General features: G+C 55.3%; 1 protein-coding gene across 2 annotated transcripts in view; it reads left to right on the top strand.

The window, feature by feature from the left end:
* Window positions 1-17,489, top strand: part of SND1 (staphylococcal nuclease and tudor domain containing 1) — a 417,911-nt gene that overhangs the window by 388,185 nt on the left and 12,237 nt on the right. For both annotated transcript variants that reach the window (XM_073809898.1, XM_033863201.2), the window contains exon 17: window positions 15,463-15,651. In XM_073809898.1, coding sequence (XP_073665999.1) covers window positions 15,463-15,651 — 189 coding nt within the window. The remainder of the gene's footprint in view (window positions 1-15,462; window positions 15,652-17,489) is intronic.

Here is a 17,489-nt window from a genome sequence, read left to right on the forward strand (position 1 = left end):
GGAAGCTCTGCACAACAACCAGGAATATAGCCATGTAGAAGATGCTGCCCGGAAACGACAGAGCCCTGCCAGGCACATCCTCTCCCAGGAGGCCAGGATCCTCCTCCATCATGCACTTTCCAGCACGGCCTAGAATCCTGCTGCTCAGGACAGGCTGTAGGGACTGGGGGTAGGTTGACAGGAGACAGGCCTACAGCCTCATTCAGAGGCCGTAACATAAAAGCTCATGGGTTGACAAGGTAGAGCAGTTGATTCGGGACATGGGCAGTAAGATGGAGTTCTTTGTTAGGAAGAGTGAATCAGGGAAGGCTTCCTGGAGGACAGAAGTGGTGTGAGGTCGCCCCTTACAAACAGCTTCACACGTTTTCATTCTCCACTCCTGGGCAGAAACTTCCTGAAAGGGGTTGCCTTAGCATTTCTTTTGTTGTTGTTGTTTTTGGTTTTGGCCACACCACAGGTCTTGTGGGATTTTAGTTCCCCAACTAGGGATCGAACCTGGGCCCTCGGCAGTGAAAGCATGGAGTCCTAACCACTGGACCACCAGGGAATTCCTGTCTTAGCATTTCTTTACTGGTAAACGAGCAGACGTCTCTGGGTGGGCTCTGCCACCTCTGCACCTCCCCTGGCAGTGCAGGGGTTGCTGCTCATCTGGCTTTTCCAGCTGTGATGCAGGGTCGTGGCCTCGGGGACAGGCAGGGTTACGGGAGGCCAGGTGGGGTTGGGCAGCTTACACAGCAAGCAGATCAGCAGGGCCAGGGTGGAGGGTCCTTGATGGGGAGTAAGAGGAAATGAGGTTGGGGAGATGGGGGGGTGTGAGCCCTGGTTTGTATATTCTCTCTTTGAGAAGGTACAAGATGCTAAGAATCTCCTCTTAGCCTTTCTTTTTCTCTCTGTCCTCCCTGAGGCATCCCTGTGAGGACCTGCTTAAGTTAGAGGACAGGGCTGGCCTTTCACTTCCTTTTTATTCCTCCTGACCTTCCCTCTCTGTGTTTTCCTGCCCACTGGCTCTAGGCAGCCCCTCAGGAGCAGCGAGCAATTGAGAGCACCTCCGAATAGCGTTAAAAGAAATCAAATTCTTAACTGGTATTTCCACTGAGTGGCGGAGTCTCGAAGCTTTTTTCCGAGGGCACTGTGGCAGGAAGTCCATCCATGGTGGGAGAAGCCACACTGGCAGCAGTAGCTGTATCGGAACAGCCTTCAACAGGCAGTTAGGCTTAGGCAAAGGTCAGGCTCACTGGGCTTCTCCGAGTCAAAGAGATTCGCTTTAAAACCTCTTAATTGTGACTTCTGGGAAATCTTAGCTGGAGATAGTGAACGTTTTCATTTCCTGTCTCCACTTTAGAACATACCTATCTTGGAGGAGGGCTCCCCACGTGGAGCAGAGAGCAGTTGTCAGTGGAAGTCTGCTTAGTGCGGCCAAATTGGGAGGTGGAGCAGGGCAAATGAGGCTGCCTTGGCCCCATCGGGGGGCACCCAGGACAGCTACTCCCTGCCTGGGAACAGGGCACAGTCAGCCTGAGCAAATGGTAGCACTGAGGGGCTACCCACTAGCTCCTGGGACCTCATTAAGTTGAATTGTACTGGGGACATTTGGTTGAAATGGGAGCAAGAGAAATAATTGTGATTAATGGGACCCTGGCTCCCGTCAAGAGGATGGACAGACAATCGCGTCAAGACCAAGCTGCTGACCCATCCTACATACTGTCCTTTCCTACCACTAATGTTCCACCCTCTCTTGCTCTGATCTCCTTCCTGTGGCTTTGGGAACTTTCAGGAGGTGACTACAAGGCCCACAGCAGCATCAGGAGCCTTTGCCAGTGGAGGAGGAAGTGGGAATGGGGTCCCAGCGTGGAGAAGCAGAGGGGTCAGAATACTCAGACGAGCCCCTGCCCATCACTCGCAGCCTTTCTTTGGGCAGAGGCAGCTGGGGCCAGGGAGCAAACTCTAGCCCTGCCCGGGAAGTCTGGGGAGGCTTCATGGCACATGAGAGCTCAGCTCTGACGGTGTAAGCAGTGCCACTTTAAAATCGCCGTTAGCAGTGAGGAAACCCAGCCTCAACCCATGGAAGAGTGCAGGGGCCAGGGTCATTAACCAGGCCGATCTAGCCTCTGGCAGGCTGCATTTATCCCAGTCTCAGCTGTATGCACTCAGACCTTATAACGGGTGGCTTTTACCCACGGGCTTTTCTTTGCATTACTGACAGGCCAGAGAGATCACGGGCCCTCCAGGTCATACAAAGCAAGACTCCAGTTTTCCCACGTGACAGGAGGGTGAACACACGGCAGCCCTAGCCCACTGGCTCTGCCAGGACCCAAAGACTACAGTTGCAGGGGCTCTGTAGCATCTCAAAAGGTGTTTTATTTTCCTTACTGTGTTACAGTAGGTTTGAAACAGAGTTTGGGAACGTACATCAGGCATGGGCAGAGTCCCCCCAAATGCCCAGATCTCCTCTCTATTGGGGCTGAGAGAGCAGCTCCTTAGTGGGGTGAGAGGACAGGACTCTTTCTCTGTGGCCCGTCCAGGGATGTAAGTCAGCAGGGCTTCTGGCCCCCTAGCGCATGGCCTTCGTGTGCATCGGAAAACGGTGCCCTACCTGGGTAGTCGCACACGGCGCACACGATGTACAGCCTGGTGGGGACAGATTTAAGGAAGGATACAGGTGACTACAGGAGTGGGGGGCTGCATAAGAGGAGCCCAGAGGAGATGGTACCTTCTTAGCTGGCCGGATGAGGAGGCAGACATGAGGAGGAAAGGAAAGGCGGGGTGGCAGGGGGTCCCCCTCTGGGTACAGTGCTCCTTGATCCTCTCAGTGCCTTCAGCTGTGCTTTCATGCAGTTGATCTGACGTTAGTCAGGGATGAGCATTCTGTGTTTTTGTGTCGACATTGTTTGCCATTTCCTATATTCAGTTCAATGGAACGAGTAAACTGCCTGGTCCTTGGCTGCCAGTGTGGAACTTCTCTCTGTTCAGTCCTTCTCTCTGGTGCCTTTTTCTGGCCTGCTAGAGGGCTTGGTGTCTGTGGCCCTGTTGCCAAGAGACCAGGTGATGGTGAAGGAGAAGGAGCCCCGTGTCCCCTTCCCTCAGCGTTGGACCCTCTTGCCCCAGCCCGACCGCCTTTGGGTGGCCTCCCCAGCCACAGCCCAGTTCTGACGACTCTGAAGAGTCCGAGCCAGGAGTTGGCTTCCCAGTCCACACCCCAGATTCCTCCATTCCAGCCGCAGTTGCCTCTCCTCGTTGGGGTCCATGTTCTCCTAGAAGGGCCTGAGACCTTGAGGCTTTCTCAGCCCTGTGCTCAGATGTTCCCTCAGCTGACCGTGGCCTGACGGGCACGCCCAGCCCCTGGCTTGGAGGATTCAGCACCTGACGGTGGTCAGGGCCCTGTCCTGTCCTCGTAACTCCTCCTCTAGCTTTCGCTCCTACCCCTGCCTTGCTGAGGGGTGGTGGCCAGGAGTGGGGGGTGTGTAGGAGACCAGGGGAGGCCCATGCAGCTGCTGCCTGCGCTCCTGCCTGGATAAAGAGAAGAGCCCAGGCTCGCTGCAGTTATGTTCAGTACAGGCAAAGCCAAGTGCAAAGCAGCCCCTTCTGCTCGTGACGTCTGGGTGCCTCTGAGTCATCACTGCTGGCCGTACTGACCGAAGCCAGTTTCTGCCCCTCTGGCTCCTATGAGCAGACCTGCTGTGATGCGGCAGCTGTGGGACAGCCTTGTCACCTTAGAGGGGTTCTTGAAACAGGCCTTTTCCAGTCAGGTGGGTGCCACTGGACTTCCCCAAAGACAGTTTTCTGTCCCAGGAACTTTCCTTCTGCCAGGGGTCTGGAGAAGCTAGGAACTGTTACCTTTCATCGTCTATCTGTTGTGTGCCTACCATGTGCCATTAATAAGGTGGACCATTCATAAATGCCCATCAGATGATACTATAGTTAATATTGGTATGAACAAAGTGCTGTGAGGAAAAGCATTAAGTATATAAAGGAGTGGTTCAAGTGTGCAGAATCTTAATGGTGGGTAGAGTAGGAGTTCACAGGTGTAGTAATAGGAAGAAGCATTCTCGCCAGAGGGAGTAGCCTGTACAGAGGCCTGGGACGATGCATCTGTGTGGAGCTGGAGGTGGATTGGCGTGGCTAAAGCAAAAGAATGAGGGCCACAATGGTAGACGATGAGACCAGTAAGAACCCAGTTTTATAAGGAGCTTATCCTCTACTGTACTAAGGAATTTGAACTTTGGTAGAGAACAAGAAAAGGATTTCAGCAAAGGAAAAATTGATCCAATTTGGGGTTTCTTTGCAAAGTAACAACGTTTATTGAAAAGTTACTATGTGCCAGACTCTTCTTAAGTGTTTAATTTGGGTCTGTTCATTTATTCTTTAATAAAACTCTTTGAGGACTTCCCTGGTGGCGCAGTGGTTGGGAATCAGCCTGCCAGTGCAGGGGACACAGGTTTTATCCCTGGTCCGGGAAGATCCCACATGCCGCGGAGCATCTAAACCTGTGCACCACAACTACTAAGCCTGCGCTGATGAGCCCGCAAGCCCCAACTACTGAGCCCTCGTGCCTAGAGCCCGTGGTCCACAACAAGAAAAGCCACCGCAATGAGAAGCCCACACACCGCAACAAGGAGTAGCCTCCACTCTCAGCAACTAGAGAAAGCCCGCGCGCAGCAACGAAGACCCAACGCAGCCAAAAAAACACAAAACAAAAAACCCTTTGAGGTAGGTGCCATTATTATGCCCATGTGACAAATAGGAAAAAACTGAGACCCAGAGAGGCTAAAAACCCACCCAGGACCACACAGCTGGCAAGCAGCAGAGCAAATGTGAACCCAGATGGTCTGGCTACAGAGCCCGCATCTAACCACTGTACCGCACAGCCTGTGATAAGCCACACACTGCAGCATCATCCAGGGGCCATTAGGGACTGGCGAGGCTGGTGGCAGGGATGCCAGTGAGGGGCTGTCACCCACAGCCAGGACCTGAACTCGGGGAGTGGCGATAAGATTAAAGAAGAGGGCGAGAATTCAAGAGATGTCTATGAAGCAGGACCACTGTGACCTGGAGATTGACTGTGAATATAAAAGGAGTCGAGGATGATTTCTAAGCTGCTCGTGCTACTGAGTGAGATAAGAAATGCAGGTGAAAGTGCAGCTTTTATCGTGAAGATAGTAGATTCAGGGTTGGACTCGTTGAAATTTATCTGGTGGAGGTGAATCCTGAAGAGAGGGCTAGGCTGGAAACAGGAGTGGTGGTGTCATGACTCTGATCCATGCAGGACGGAAATTGTCTACAGCCTCAGGTGGCCCCCTGGGGAACATCCACATTCAAGGGGCGTGTTGGTGCGAAAGATTCACAACTGAAACCAAGAAATCACGGAGACGACGCCAAGACTGGGAATCACAGAGGCCTTAGAAAGAGCTTCAAAATAGAAGGGGGAGTGCTTAGCTTTGTCAGATACCTAAAAGAAATTAGTAAAATGGCAGTTAAGAGGGCTTGAGTGACCTCTGAAGTGGTAGTCACATTGGAATGTCGACAGTGATGACCAGCCAGGTTGGATGGAGAAGTGAAAGGAGGTGAGGTGAATACTCTTTGGGCAAAGAGAAGGAGGTCGAGTGGATGGGACGTGAGGTCAAAGCAAGGTTTTCTAGGATGGGCAGGATATTTGTAGGCAAAGAGGTAGATGCTGATGGAAAGGGACTCAGGGTGGTTGATTGTAGGAGAAGGTGACTAATAGAAACAGGTGCCCCAGGAAGCAGGTGAGGGTGTGATCTAGAGCCAGGTGGGTTTTTTTGGCCACTCTGCGCAGCTTTCGGGATCTTAGTTCCCCAGCCAGGGACTGAACCCAGGCCCTTGGTAATGAGAGCGTGGAATCCTAACCACTGGACCACCAGGGAATTCCCTAGAGCCAGGCTCTTTTTCTCCAGGGTGGAAGGGAAAGAAACGATTACTGACGCCACCGTAAGTGCTTTATGAAGGCAAAGTGTGGGTCCACATAGAAACCCACAGCAGTTCACGTAAAGCCTGAGAGCTGGGCTCGGCAAAGCAGAGTGCACGTGCCCCAGAGCAGGCCTTGGCATCAGGAAGATGTAAGTGCCTACAGAGAGGGAGCTGGCATTCGGATTTGACCCGATTGGACAACATTTGGTTACTTTCAGGTCAGAGATTTGACAACCTCATACGGTTCCTCCACAGGTCCTACACACACTAATTTCTTCTGACAGAAAAGGCCAACTGACTTCTCACCCCAGCTCAGTCCCTACAGGGCTCGGGGGCAGCCTCAGGGACCCCGGCCGGGCTTGGGAGGACACCCACTGCGGCTGGCTCCCTGGCCCAAGCTAAGGGCCGGGGCCCAGGTTGCTGTGTGGGGCCCCAGATGAAGAGCAGTCCTCGCCGCTCCTTTTGGCTGGGACCGCTCTTCTCCACATCAGCCGGGAACATGAGGAGGAGTGGGGCCGCTCAGGTGCGCCCCACTTCCAGAAGGGATTCCAAAGCCTGCCTCAGGCTCGGGAAACCTGTGGGAAAGGATGTCAGTGGTGGTGCCCTGGACAGGGGTGGGGGCAGAGCGAGGGCCCCCAGTTCCGCCACATTCCCTGCCTGAACCTCAGGGAAGAGAGAGTTAAATTTCCCTCCAGCTTCCAGCCCCGGGTTTTCCTGGGAAGATGAACAGTCTGCTTTCCTTATTGTCTGCACCAGAGGAGCAGATTGCGTCAGTTGGTAAACTGCGTTGCCGCTTGAAAAGGCCTGGAGTCAGCAGGTTTGCATTTCCCAGCAGACTCAGACGCTGCTGATCGCCTCGGCTCCTGCCTCTCCACCTCAGGCGGGACCAGGAGCTGTCCCCCGACCCCCCACCTCTGCCGTCCCACCCCTCATCCCTGAGGTGTTCAAGGAGAGAGAGAAGGAAGCCCCGAACTTCTAGCTGAGCCACCTTGCCCAGTGCTCCGGCCTTCCCTCAATTTCCAGGAGCCTCTTGGCCCCTCTTGCCAACCCGAGCCTGATTTCCAGGCATTCCTAGGGCTTTGGCTTAGACGAGCGCACAAATGTCAGAAAAGAGGTTTTCTGGGAACAGCTGGCGCTGCGGGTCAGGCTTGAAAGCATCATTTGGTCTGGAGGTGATGAGGGGTTAGTAGCAGCGGCGCCGGTGAGGACTGGGGCCCTGCTACTCCAGGAGCACAGGGGAGCTCGGTACCGCTTCTGCCCCTCACCTGCCCGCTCCCCGCCGGCGGGTGGCGGTAGTGAGACCCAGGAGGCATTTCATAGGCACTGCCTCTGCGGCTTCCGGAGCGTTACATTATTAATTGCATTGTGTTAATGCTCTTCGTCTCTGAAGGACAGCCGTGTGTCTGCGTGTGGCCGCGAGTGGAGGGGACGAGTTCGCTGTGTTAGGCTGCTACCATATGAAGGTGAGGTATCTCTTCAAGTTCACGGCTCCGGCTGTGGCAGCACCTTACAGCCTTCATGCAGCATCAGTGATGGTGGAAAGCCCAGCTCTCCGGCGGCGTGGCTACCTCTGCGGGGCAGGAAAAGGAGGCTCAATTGCACTCTGGTCACCCTGCATCTCTGCTCACATTCTTGCAGGAAGCTCTGGATGGGACGTGCGGGTTGGGAAGAGCTGGAGTGCCTTTCTTCCTCTCTGCAGGCTCTCCCTCAGGGCTTGGCGATGCGCCTGTGGGCCTCCCCCCTGCCCTTCTCTCCCACGTAACCCCTTGTCTGTCTTCTCCCTCATCGACTCCCAGTCATACTGGTGCGCCACGAGGGCCACCACCCCTAAGCCCAGCTCATACTTTAGGACGTTCTGAGCAGAGAGAACCTTAAAAACCGGGTTCAACTCTCACTAACATGTGGGGAAACAGCCCGGAGGAGGGTGTGACACCCCAGCCCAGAAGAGCTGGTCCCTGGATCGCTGTTTCAGTCCAGGGTTTTTGCTATGCTTCTCAATGCCTTCTCGCCATCCAAGTCTCATTCCTATCTTGTTCCCAGTTCCAGGCTTGTTACTGATGGCTTTGGGGTTATTTAAAGCAGGGCTAGGACCAGACAGCATATGGAAAGGACGGAGGCTTCTGCCTGTCGTGGGGGCCGATGATGTCACCTCCCCCGAGGTATCCGCGCTCCTGCTGCACCTTCTGGAGGAACCTGCAGCCAGCACCTCTCCCCTCCCCGCTCTGCCACCCCTTGTGCAGGAAGTCTTCCTTTCCAGATGCCCCAGGGCAGGCGTGTCCTGAGCTGCTGCTCTTGCCCAGCTGGCATCACCTGTCCTACCCGAGGCAGCCACCTCCCTTGGGGAAGGGAGCATCGCCCTTGGCTGTTTTCCAGGCAGTCTACATACAGCCTCCCAGCCTCTGGGGCCGAGGCTCAGTAATTTCCTGTGTTGCCTCAGGCACTGCACAAGAGAGAGCCCAAGACGCTCTCCCGGGGCAGATTGTACCTCTTTTCCATCCTCCCAACGCGTAAAAAGGGGAAGGTGGGTTATATGGGAGGGGAGACTCCCCACCCTCCCGCATTGCCAAAAATCCCCTCTGTGCTGTGCCTCCTTTGGCTGCCCTGAGTCACCACGTGGAGCGTAACGCCCCCTGCTGTATGTCCTACCTGGTCCAATATTTTTAAATTCCTTTGCCCTAAGTGCCCCTGGCTGCCTCATTTAGGTTGGCCTTTCCGTGGAGGCGGCCTCCAGCTCACTTCCCCCCGACCCCACCATGAAGAAGGCTACAGGAGGGGACCTGCGTGTTTCCAGCTTTGCCCGAGACTTAGAGCCCTGGGCATCCAGCTTGGCTCCTGGAGCAGGAGAGGGACAGCTGAATGAACCCCGCAAGGTGGTTGAAATTTCCTCTGTGGTCTTACAGCTGAGCTATCTGGTCTTCTTCTCCAGCACACAGTACTCTTTCAGAAGGCTGATTGGCTGGGGGGCCAGGAGAGGTTAGCGTCGTCGGCTCTGTAAGAACATCAGCCCCTGTCTGCCTTTTGTTTCTCCTGCTTCCTGCACACCCCCTCGCCTGGCTGGCCCGGCATTGCACCCCGGCAGCCTGTGCCTCACTGCCTGGAGTGGAAGAATGACTCCGCCCCCATCGCCTGTTTGATCGAAGTAGTTACTGTGTTATAAGAAGCTGGACAGAATCCAGAAAGGGACCAGTGGCGGGGCGCGGGGGTGGGGTTGGGCGGGGGGGAGACCAGGACGCTCCAGCCGCTGAGAAGAGGGCTGTGGGAAACAAAACGTTCAGGGCCACTGCCACCTTCCCTCCCCGGGTTGCTTCCAGCCGTGGAGGGCGGGAACTGCTCAGGGTCTCCTCTTTCCTCCTCCCGTCCTGCCCTTCCCTGCATACCCGCAGCCGCGAAGGGTGAGACCACAGCCTGTTGGGGTGGGCACTGAGGTGTGTGTGCTGCCTGGGACGGGAGTGCTTCCTCAGTAATTAGGAGACGTGCAAATTAACAGCCTGTGCCATTTGTATTAATTTGGTAAATAAGCCAGAACAGTTTCATTAGTGGCACCTTAATGTGCTTGGGAACAGGAGGACGTGTCCCGCTGTGAGGCAGCAGGGCCTGCTGGCTGCCCCGGCCCCGCAGGCAGCCCGGGCCCAGTGGGGCTAGCTGCTCCCCCTCTGGGCATGGCTGGCTGGGCCACATCCCCGATCGGCCCTGTGGTGGAGAAGGATCCCTCCCCCCTCCACTGATTAGAAAGGCATCTGTTTGTTCAGCTGGGTTTGGGGACAGTCACTCATTAGGTTTTCCCGTCAGCCTGAACTTCCCTCAGCTCCCACTCTGGGTGTTAAGAACCAAGGGAATTGAGCTTAGCCACACAGGGCTGCTGCTGGTTGTAACCAGCCTGGCTGCTGTCAGCTGGCCCTTAGTTGAAGGAAGAGGAAGCAGTTTTACGTCACCAAAACTTCACGGCTAGATTTAGGATTTGAACCCAGGTCTGTCTGACTGCAAGATTCATGCTCTTTCTACCACCTCATGGCCCAGTCAGTACACCCAGCTCTGGAGCAGATTCAGAGAACAGGCTTCACTTGCCTTGGAGCTGACAGTCTAGGTGGAGAATAAAGACATTTTGAAATGAAATAACTGCCCTTCCCCAGAAGTAAATAATTGATGAAGAAGAAGAAGCAGCATTTGTGTGTCAGGCACTCTTCTAAGTGTTTAGCATACTTACATTAGTTCATTTATCGTCAAAACAGATCCTTTGAGGCAGGTACCATTGCAGTTCCAAGGTAACTGATTCGCCAGAGCTCATGCAGGTGGTGGGGGGATTTGTTTGGCTCCAGAGTTGCTGCTCTTAACCTCTGTGCTGTACATTGGCCCCTACGTGTCAAAGGGAGAGTAAGCCCATAGATGTTCAGGCCAGGTGTTCAGTTCACTGCAGGCTGAGGTTTAGGGAAGCCCTCACAGGAGGGTGGTGTGGAAGCTGGACGAGCTCACCTCACGGGGCCTAGTTCAGAACCACAAAATCCCCACCCACTCTGCCAGTATCAAGAGCACAGGACGAGAGATGTTGGCAGGTGACCAGACCAGTAGGGGTGCACAGTGAGGAAGCACCTCGGTGTCCTTCAGTGCCTGAGGATCAGGCGTGACCTTTGGACATCTAGGCTCTTGCTCTGTCTTTTTTTTTTTTTTTTTTGCGGTATGCGGACCTCTCACTGTTGTGGCCTCTCCTGCTGCGGAGCACAGGCTCCAGACGTGCAGGCTCAGCGGCCATGGCTCACGGGCCCAGCCGCTCCACGGCACGTGGGATCTTCCCGGACCGGGGCACGAACCAGTGTCCCCTGCATCGGCAGGTGGACTCTCAACCACTGCGCCACCAGGGAAGCCCTCTTGCTCTGTCTTAACCAGAGTTATCACCAAGCCGCCTCCTCCACGTGGCACCACCCCTTCTCACAGTCTCTCCGGAGGCAGTCTCCTCCCCCCAGCTCCGTGTGTTGCTAGGTCTCGGCATTCGGCTTCTGTTTGAGAGTTGAGGAGGGGCAGTGAGGAGAAGAGCCATCATCTGTCCCTTGCTGACATTGCTTGTGTCCACATGTACACATACCCTGTGGTCCCCTCAAGGCCATTATCAGCCCACCTGTGTACACACCAAATGCCCACATGCTTCTGAAGTGTTCTGGCAGCCTGTAGTAGTCACCCAAGGCCTGACCTACCTGAGGTCACATGCCGCTGTAGGAGGCCTCCCAAGGAAGACGGTGAGTCCAGATCTCTTCCTGGAACATTCCAAGATGCCAGAGAGACAGGTAGCCATGCTGTATACCGCTTCGCACTCTACACCACACTCCATGAATGGTTATCTCATTAATGCTGCGGTAGCAGAAAGAAACCAGAAGAGGTTTCTTGTGTGTTTGACAAGAATGAGCCTCCCCTAACTCCTGTCTACAGTTCAAGGCAGCTTGTAGGAAATTGCTGTCTGTGTATCTGTATATAGTCAATCCTCATTACACGTGAGTCCATATTTGCGAATTCACTTAATTACTAAAATTTATTTGTAACCTCAGTCAGTACTCCTGGTGCTTTTTGGATCATTTGTAGACGCGTACATTCCCAGCTAAGGCTGCACAGGCAGTGGCTCTGCCTTCTTGTTTCAGCTATCATTCTGCAAACAAGTGCCCTCCTCGTGGTCTATTTAGTGCCACGGTTTTCCGGTTTTTGCACTTTTTGTTGTAGTTAAAAATGGCCTCCAAGCATGGCGCTGAAGTGCTGTCTAGTGTTCCTGAGTACAAGAGGCTGTGATGCGCCTTGAGGAGAAAATCCATGTGTTAGATAAGCTTTATTCAGGCATGAGTTACAGTGCTGTTGGCTGTGAGTTCAGTGTTAATGAATCATCAATATGTATTAAATGCAGTGTCTTTAAACAGAAACACTCATAGAAGAAGGTTATGTTTTGATAAGTTGATAAAAATGGGACTAGAGTCTTGTAGGAACCTAACCCTGTGTTTCCCCTGGGGACAGTGGTTCAGGATTCCCTAATTCCTTGTTCATGGTGACTTTATAGAGATAAGTACCCCAGATAACTGTATATAAGCCTATGCGTGTGTATATGTATATATATATTTTTTAATTAGGAGAAAATATCAGAAATTTGAGTCCTGAGGCTGAGTCTTAAAGTTGAACACAGAAACAGAGCTTTTACAGGTATGGACCCACATAATGTCATAGTCAAGTCACAGATTCCTAGCAGTCAGTATGAAAGAGAGACATGATGAAGGATGAACACATATACCCCCCGGGAGCGCCCTGCTGAACCCTCTGCTTGGTTCCCATGCAACTTCCCCAGAGCTAAAGAGTCAAGACTTTGATCTTCAAACTGAACCCCTGTGCCCATCCAGGCTGGGGCGTGGCCAGAAGGCTAGACACAGCACAGGGTGAGGGCAGAGAGGCCGCGGAAGCCACGCGTCTCAGGAGCAGCGGGAACACTGGCCCAGCCCTATCCCTCCACTAAGCCCACCCCAGCTTCCCCTGAGCCCAGCTGTTTGATTGAGACATTACTGTGGTGGCAGCAGCTGTAATAAAAGGGGAAGCAGAGGCCCAGGGGCGACAGCTTTATCTCCCTCCACAACCCAGGGTGGATTGGGCGGCAGCACAGTGCCCAAGGCCAGAGATTTCTCTCCTCTGCAGCTGGCTGGGCCCAGGGGCTTGTCAAGCCCAAGTTAACAGATCGATTGCAGGAAGGGAGCGGCCGGGTAAGCGTAAAGCCAGAGCTCACCTGCCAGGAGAGCCTGGCTGCTCCCCAGCAGTTTTGGCCCCAGGTGTGGCTGCTGGTCGCCGGGGTCGCCCTCTAGTGGGAGCCTTGAGAGGCTGGCATCTGGTTTGTGGCCTCAGGGTGAGATGTGAATTCGACATTGGCCTTGTAGAGTGGGATCTGAGCGTGGGCACCTTATAGGAGAGAAGGGTTGTACCTGGCCAGTTGCCTCTGCAAATCATCTCTCTGAGGTTCTTGCCTCCATCCCAGGAATCTGGTGCCAAGAGAGGCCATCAGGCTTCTTGTCACACCAGCCTACCGCAAGCCCTCGGGCTGGAGGGAGGCCTTGTGCTCCAGCAGGGCAGCCATCCTCAGTTCTAGGAAAAGGACACCTGGCAGTGAGCACATGGAAGACAAGAGGTCAGGAATGGGGGTGCTGGCATGGGCCTGGGCTCAGTGTCGGTCCAGGAACTGTTCCAGTTTGATTTGCTTTCAGCTGGTCGTGAGCAGGTGTGTCCTGAGCCCCCAGATGCAAAGGAGCCCAGTGGTTTGGTGGTGGGAGCCTGCGTCAGCACCCCGTACTCTACCCGTTGTCTCGTGAGCCCCCAGGCACGAGGCAGGCAGCCCTCTGCTCTTCCCAGAATTCTCCTGGGACCTGCTGCTGCTTGGCCTTAGCGCATGTGGTAAAGCTCGGCAAATGCAGGAGATGGTCTTCTCATGTATCATCTGCCCATCCCTGTTCTTGTCTGACCACGGCAAGCCTGGCAGCCTCTTCCTCCATCCTTAGCCCTCCCACTGTAGGGGCGCCCAGTGCTTCAGCGCCCCGGGCATTTAAAAGGTGGCAAAGGGCTCCTCAGGGCGTCCGTCACTCACCTCAAGTGAATTCAGGTGGCTTATTGGCTGATGAGCTCTTGGGGCCCCTGCTTTTTATCAAGTACCATTTTGCCCACCTGACCTCTCCCGCAAATGCAGGTCCTCCAGTAAATTGATGGCCAGAATTCGAGAAAGGAGAGACACGTTTTGCCACCTCCAGGTGCTGGACGCTGGTTCTCCCTGCTCCAGCCCTCAGCGGTGTGAGGCCCGCGTGGGGTAGACCCAGCGCAGCAGAGCCCAACACTTCTGCCCGCCCCGGCTGTAGCAGGGAAGTGCAGGGTGGTGGAGGGAGCCGGCCTCAACCCAGTGGAAAGCGAAGAAGGGACATCAGAGGTGTGCCTGGAGGAAGGAAGGACTGCTCCTGAGACAGAGGCTGCGGGGGAAGAGGAGGGGAGGGTCTTTTCTGCTCCCAAGTCAAGTGGGCGGTAGGGAAAGAAGGCAGCAGGGCAGCCTGGCTTCTGCTCTCAGCTCTGACCCTGGCGAGCTCCACTTCCCTTGTCTGTGCATCAGTTTCCCTGCCGACAAAATCAAGTTGGACTGGATGGGTATGACATCTCTTTTTTTCTAGCTCTCATAAACTCTGCGTATTCCCTTCTGTGCCACACCCCCGCTTCAGGTGTCGTTGAACTTGCGTTCCACCTGAAGGGGTAACGGGGGGACCTCAAGTAGGAAGAAGGGTGTTCAAGAGTAGGAAGAAGTTGGGGTCCCACCCCCACTGCCTTCCCTCCGCCGCCCAAGCCGCCTCTGTCTGCTTATAGGGAGTCGTGTCCAGCGTCTCTCCCTGCTGAGTCAGGACTCCGCCAGGTGGGCGGGCTGCTCTCCTCCCCCCTCGCCCCTTGAACCTAGCCCTCTGCCCTTGGCTTCTGCCACTGGCTCCAGCCCAGGCTTCAGAGAATTCCCAGGTATTTAGACATTCATTTTATTGCTTAATCGAGCTTGAAGCCATTTAAATTAATACAGGTTTTTACGTTTGTCAGCAAAGGCTTTTACAGGCCCCTTTAGCAGGAGAAGAAAGAGGTTGGGAGAGGATCAAAGAAGGAATTCCTCGTGGGCCATTGCCTTCGTGAGGCGGGAGCAGAGTCCATGCCGGGTCTGGGGTCCTGGGTCTTGGGGAAGTCCTCAGGGGAGGAGGCCCGGGAGCCCTTGGGCTCTGCAGGGATCCTGCAGGGTCTGGGGATCAGCCTTAGCACTCCGCCCCGAGGTCTGGGCTGATGGTGGTGAGCACACCCTTCCAGTTACGCATTTTTAGGGATAACTTCCTGCTGGAATCACCCCCGAGCCGCCCCGCCCCCGTGTGGTAGTGTACTTCCTGCCCACATCTCTTTGCTCACCTGTCCCCTTCCCTCCTCTCCTCACCTGGCTTTCATCCCACCTCTTTCATTACCTTCATTAAGCATTATTTCATTCAGCTCTTCTGGGAAGAACTCAAGTTCCCCTTCCTCGGGGATTGCCTTACTCCCCCAGGGCCTGTCTTCAGGGCAGAGCTGGGGTTCAGTGGGTGCTGAAGAAGAGTGGGATGTCCCCACAGCTATGGCCGCTGCCTGTCTCACCCCTGACCTTTATCTACATGCTTGTGCGCACGCGCGTGCACACACACACACAGAGCTTGCTTAAGCTAAGGAGAGTGAAGTTTACCCTAGTAGCTCTCTGCCGAGAGCAAGGGGAGGGGATTTGAGAAGAGAGGGGAGTTTTGAAGTTGCTTTGTCAGTGATGTATCTGTCAACAATGGTTCTGGGCTGCAAGAGGCTGAAAAGTATAGACCAGCTCACAGCACTCAAGTGAAGTGTTCTAAGAGCCTCCCACCAGCTCCTACTCTGCTTGACTCATCCTTGCAGCTACTCCTGTCCCATGGAGTGATGGTGGTGGCAGTGGCCCAGGGCCGCTCTCCTCCGCTGCCCACCCTGGGCCCCTGCTGCAGGCTGACGCTCCCTGTCTCTGCTCCCCAGGTGGAGGTGGAGGTGGAGGGCATGGACAAGGCTGGCAACTTCATCGGCTGGCTGCACGTTGACAGCGCCAACCTGTCCGTCCTGCTGGTGGAGCACGCGCTCTCCAAGGTCCACTTCACCGCTGAGCGCAGCTCCTACTACAAGTCCCTGCTGTCTGCCGAGGAGGCCGCCAAGCAGAAGAAAGAGAAGGTAGGCTGTGGAATTGGGCCTGGCCGGGGAGGAGGCGGCTGCCTCTCTCACCCTCCCCTCCACCCCCACGCACCAGCACCGCTGTCTCCATACGACAGACAGAAGCGGTTCTGTCACCCCTCAACTGAGTGACCCCGGTTGGCGTTGGTCTCAGACCCCATGTCAGGAACCGCACGCTGAGATGGCCCCGGACCCGCTCTGAGCACTCCCTGTTGGGCCAGCTCTGGTGGCCCTGGAGCAGGAAGCTGCCTGGAAGGTGACCTTGGAGCCCCTGGGCCGCAGGAGACCAAGAAGCCTTCCCTCCTGCACCCTGCCCTCCGGTGCTCTCAGAGAGGCCGTTGGCCTGCAGCCCACGTCTGAGTTTCCTTCACGTTGCCCTGCAGGGAAGCCCATTTTGGAAGCTGCCCCAGGAGATGCATAAAGCTGTTAGGACCCAGATTTACAGCCCATCAGTCTCTGCAGACACTGCATTGAGGAGACAAGGAGGGCGGGTCACAAAGCAGCTTTTGGAAACAAATGGACGATTAGAGAACCCAGTGGTTTGGGTGATGGGAGCCGGGCTCGGCACCCCCCGCCCCCAGCCTGTCGCCACTGACTTACAGCCCAGCACCGATAATGGGGATAAATCAGCTGGCCACCAATGTGTCAGGGCTTCTCTGAGTTTGAGGAGGATTTCATGGGACGGCCATGCTGAGCCATAAATTTGTTCCAGGAATAAACGTTTCTTTCCCCATGGGGCAGCCATCTGGCTTACAACTCGCCTCTCAGAGCCGAGACCCAGACACCTGCCACAGGGAGTCGGGGCTTTGGGGCCCGGAAGGCCCCTCGGCCTCGCCCCCACTCCGGCTCTTCCCACCTGTCCTCTGAGAGAGGACACATCACTTCCCCCAGGGGCCCGGTCCGGGACCCCTTCTTGGATCTCTGTGTATGTCTTATTCCCATCCCCTAGAGATTAGGGCAGGTGACCGATCCTACTGGAGGCTGAAGGACCCCGGGGAGAGGTGGCCCCAAAAGCTAAGACAGGTGACAGGGACTGTCCATGCCTTGGAGGAGTGAGCAGGCCACCATGGGGCCCCCAAGGAGATTTCCACCCTTCCTTGTTCCAGTTCTGCTCACATTAAACCCTCTGCCTAGACTGATGGGGAGGCAGACAGCCTTGGCTCCAGCAGAGGAGCCTCCTCTTGGAGTTCCTGTTTGTGGCAGCTGAACTTAAGACTGCCACCTCCATGTCCTCTGCCCGCCGCATGGAAATGGAGGAGACGTGGTGCCGGGCCTCACGTGCAAAGGCTGAACGAGTTAGCAGCTGGGTGTCAGCGTGGCGAGCACCGGCCTCTAAGGCCCAGATTCTGAAAGCATCTTTGCCCCCCGGCCCTGCTCCTTGGCTACTCAGCACCTGAGCTGAGAAGCTGTCTCTTCAGATCTGAGTGATCTTCTCCCCTCTGAGAGGAGAGAGGACAGAGAAGGGAATCTGGCCAAAGATGGAGGGTGGTCCCTTGCTTAGGTGCTGAACTGGGCATCGCTGTTTACTACGCAGTGGATTTGTCTGAAAGAACCCAAGTCGTCATTTCGCGGGTGCCACGTGATGGTGCTGAGGAGTAATTGCTAGGGATTAATTACTTACTCAGGCTGCATGGTTTTATTCCGGTCCAATTAAAATGCGGCGCACCACCCTCAGGGTGGGGGCCTGCCTGCCTCCTCGGTCCCTCTCCCGCACATCTCAGCCTCTTCGAGGATCCCGGGGTGACCTCACATGACTTGCCTTATCCTGGTGGGGCCGGGACCCAGGAACAGTGTGGGCAGAGCCTTGCAGCGGCCCTCACAGTTAGCTGCACTCAGAG

This window comes from Tursiops truncatus, chromosome 9 (genome assembly GCF_011762595.2).
Source record: "Tursiops truncatus isolate mTurTru1 chromosome 9, mTurTru1.mat.Y, whole genome shotgun sequence".
NCBI classification, from domain to species: domain Eukaryota; kingdom Metazoa; phylum Chordata; class Mammalia; order Artiodactyla; family Delphinidae; genus Tursiops; species Tursiops truncatus.